Consider the following 3,822-nt stretch of genomic DNA (forward strand, 5'->3'; position numbering starts at 1 on the left):
TTTAAGTCCCAATGCAACTAGCCATATCACACTTCTGTCATGACCAAATCTAGTTGAAAAAAAATGTTGACATGCGTACATGTGTTTGAATTGTAGCTGCAGTGTTACCAAACGTTCTTGCAAAATGATTAGTCACCTTAGAAAGGTGCACATGTCAATGTTTTTTTGTTGTTGGTACTATAGACCTTAATTTGTCGACCTAATTGTGAGAAATGTAAAAACAGAAAGAAATAAAGAAATATTCCCTCAGACAAGGCCTTAGGTTTTTTTTATGGCATGCGTTTCTTATGCTGCTTTTGTTCAGGAACTGTCATTTTTTAGTTTCTTGCTTGAAATTTGCCAACCTTAGAAAATATTAGCATACAAATTGCTCCATAGATACTTGGAAACACAACCCTCCTACGGTTTACTTTAATTTGTTCCCTTTATTCATTCCACAACAACACCAGTACACGTAGGCATAGCAACGTGATTATTCCTTACTAATAAAATATTTTGAGCTATTGTGTCCATCCATAGCAGAGTAGCGGCGCCATCCGATCAGAGATCAATGGTTGGCAATGATCTGCTGCCCCTGGACCTCGTACTTGAAGCCGTAGCTGCTCTTCTTGGAGCTGTCCGCGGACCAGATGAAGAGCCCCGGCAGCTTGTTCTGCCGCTGCAGCTCCTTGGCCGCGCTGATGCCGAGATCCGGCGAGATCAGCCCGGTCGTGTTGCCGGTCATGAAGCTGGCGAGGACCTTGGCGCCGGGGTAGTTTGCCGTCTGGTTGTCGTAGAACCTGACGTACAGGGGCACGTCGGTGTTGGCGCCGTAGCCGTAGAACTGGAAGTTGACGTAGTCGATGACGCCGGCGTACTTGCGCCACAGCGGCTGGTAGTACCGCTGGATCTCCGTGTCCTCGAACGGCGCGATGGAGGTGGTGATCCACGGCATGTCCTTCTTGAGCCGCGTCAGGAGGCGGCCGACGCACTCGACGAAAGTGTCCACGTCGGCGCCGGCGGCGAAGTGCTCGTAGTCGACGTCCACGCCGTCGAGCCTGTACGTGTTGATGATGCTCGTGAGGGACGACGCGGCGTTGGCCACCCACGAGTCGACGGACGCTGGGGTGAAGACGGCCTTGACGACGTCCTGCACGCTGTCGCCGCCGAGCCCCGCCATGACGGCGACGTTCGGGTGCGCGGCCTTGATGGCGGCCACGGCGGACGGGGACAGTCTGCCCGTGTCCCAGAACGGGCTGAACACGCCGTTGGTGGGCGCCGGCGGCGTCGGCTGCTGCCCCACCGGCGTGTAGTCGATGGCGAAGGCGAGGATGAAGTGGAAGCTGAGCATGGCGTTGATGGGCACGTCGGAGAACTGGACGCCGGTGAACTGCGCGCCGATGTACTCCCGGAACAGGTACCCGTTCGTCATGGCTGATGTGCTGACCGAGATGGCGAGACGAGATCTGATTGCTGTGTCTTCTTAATAAGCAAGCAAGCAAGTAGTGCCGTGCACACAACAATGGAGGAGGAGGCGAGGGGGCATACTTATAGGCGTTGTGTCTTGCTGCTGGTCGTCTGCACGGATGTGAGCAACGAATGAACAAGGCATGTCGTGTCCGTGAAACCCTAATTTTCTGCAAGCGAATTAACAAGTCATGGGCTCATGGCAAAACCACTGTTCTTTCACGTTGACTCGGAATAGACCCATTATCTGCCTACTATTTTGCATAATGGATGCCAAGAAGATATTTGATGAACATGCTATGAACAAAAAAATATGGATAATGCTATAATTTGATATAATTTATTGTTTTATTTTTGTAAAAATCAAATATTTGCTACCTCTCATGGCTCGTGTGTGATCCAAAGCGGCAAAAGGACACAGCCACAAGAGGGTTCAAGTGCTCTGATACTTAAATTTAGTGGGTTACTCTACTTGTTGTGTGGTTCATGAAGAGATAATGCAGATTCTTCTTTTTGCATCATCTAATTATTTGACAACATACAGCACCTATTGTAGAGCAGTGTCCATTGCCGACTTGCATGCTTTCCCTTGACTTATCATGGAAAGGGATGCCCATTTCCAAACGGTGACCATGCATTGTACCGACCTGCATATGTGGACCAGCAATTATATTGGAAAACGGATGCATGCATATCAATGTTTCGGTAGAGATGCATGTCTTTTTTCTATAGCTGGTTTTCACTAAAGATGGGGAATTCCACGGCTTTTCCTTAAACTAGAAGACTGATTATTACTTGTTAATTCCAAAGTTTGTTTGTGCTTATCAATTTTTATAGTGGTAAATTATTTTTTCTCTTCATCACTCAACTTAATTTTATTTGCTAATTAGTTAGCTATATAGTATATGTGCATGCTGTTCGTGGTGCTGACACGTCTGCTAACATGTGTATATGTGTGTTCTACTGTTCTTTGGTATTATTCCCTGTTGTAAACGGCATGGCTACCAAATCTCTAAGGGCAGCCAGAAACATGTATTATGAAACTTTAGTCGTCGTTTGCATTTACCTCAGGTTTAATTTACTGCAGCAGTGATGTTCACTTTTCCTGGATATCCTGGTTATTGCCACCACACCCCCCCAAAAGGACATGTGAAAAAACCACAAGAGGGTCAAGTGGCCTCTCAAGTTTTAGGTTCAGTGGGCTAGCTACTGTTCGTTTTGTAGTCGTTCATAAGCTCGCGCGGAACTTCCTAGTCTATTTACTAGATAACACTACTACTGTAGGTAGAACAACGTCCATTATATTATTGCTGACTTGCACATTTTTATCCCTTTGAGTTGTCATGGAAAAAGACACCCATTTCGAAGCAACAGTGACCCCATGTTGCATGCCGACCTGCACATCATACAGGATATATAAATATCTACTAGTACAGAAAACATCTTTCATCTTTGATATTTGTTCCGACCGAGGTTGGGCCCGGACTAATATAGACATTAGTCTCGGGTCCGATGGATAGGGGTGGGGAGGGATCTTTAGTCCCAGTTGGATTATCCATGTGTTAGTATAAAGGAAACCGTCCCAGTTAGATCACATGGGCTGTATAAGTGTGGGGTGGCAAGGAAGCTGTGCACGAGATGGGAGATCTCAAGTTCGAGTTCCACGGACTCTAGGGCTTGGATTAGCTTGCAACAATTATTTTTTAGCCCTGCAGACCTTTAATCTCGGTTATCGGATCCGGGACTAACAGGGCTGAGCCTTTAGTCCCGGACTCCTAATTCCGGTTTAGAAACCGGGATTAAAAGAAGTTGTGGACTAAAGGCCCACTCTCTACAAGTGATCTGCCGAGATAAAAAAAAAAACGAAGGATCCCAGAACACGGGCGCCGAGAGCGACTTATATGTAGCCCCGGATCGGAGCAAAATCCCTTGTGTTGCAACTTGTTGGGGAGACGATAGTGGATGCACCATCGAGATTTGAGGGCATTCATGTGGATGCCGGCCTTGAGTTGAGCGTCAATGTTAGGAGGCGGATTAATTATTCCATGGCGAAGTGGACTCTGCGTAGGAGAAACAGCACACACATGCATCGTCGTCCTTGCATCGATCGGTCCATGCTTCCACGATCGAGGCCGGTCGTCGTCGAAAACAAGTCTTTGCAACCGCCCGCATCTCTCGCCGCAGCCTCCGATGTTGAATTTCCCGGCCGGCCGGCGTGCTGAGGCACGCTTCAAGAGCTCCGACCCTTGCTTGAAAACACTTCGTCTCGATGATCTCGCTCGGGAAGTCGGGGGATCTATCTATCGTTGAACAGCTAGCGCGCAAGTCGTCATGATCATAGGCGTTATATACTTGTGGTACGAGCTTATCCCACCG

At 47.9% G+C, this 3,822-nt stretch overlaps 1 protein-coding gene across 1 annotated transcript; it reads right to left on the reverse strand.

Moving 5' to 3' along the window:
• Positions 1–379: 379 nt before the first annotated feature.
• Positions 380–1,542, reverse strand: LOC112902695 (chitinase 2-like). The gene is made up of 2 exons (XM_025971865.1): positions 1,528–1,542; positions 380–1,493 (listed from the first exon to the last, which is right to left on the reverse strand). Exon 2 carries the CDS (start codon positions 1,409–1,411, stop codon positions 548–550), a length of 864 nt encoding a protein of 287 aa, XP_025827650.1. The 5' UTR covers positions 1,412–1,493; positions 1,528–1,542; the 3' UTR covers positions 380–547.
• Positions 1,543–3,822: the final 2,280 nt, after the last annotated feature.

This window comes from Panicum hallii, chromosome 8 (assembly GCF_002211085.1).
Source record: "Panicum hallii strain FIL2 chromosome 8, PHallii_v3.1, whole genome shotgun sequence".
NCBI classification, from domain to species: domain Eukaryota; kingdom Viridiplantae; phylum Streptophyta; class Magnoliopsida; order Poales; family Poaceae; genus Panicum; species Panicum hallii.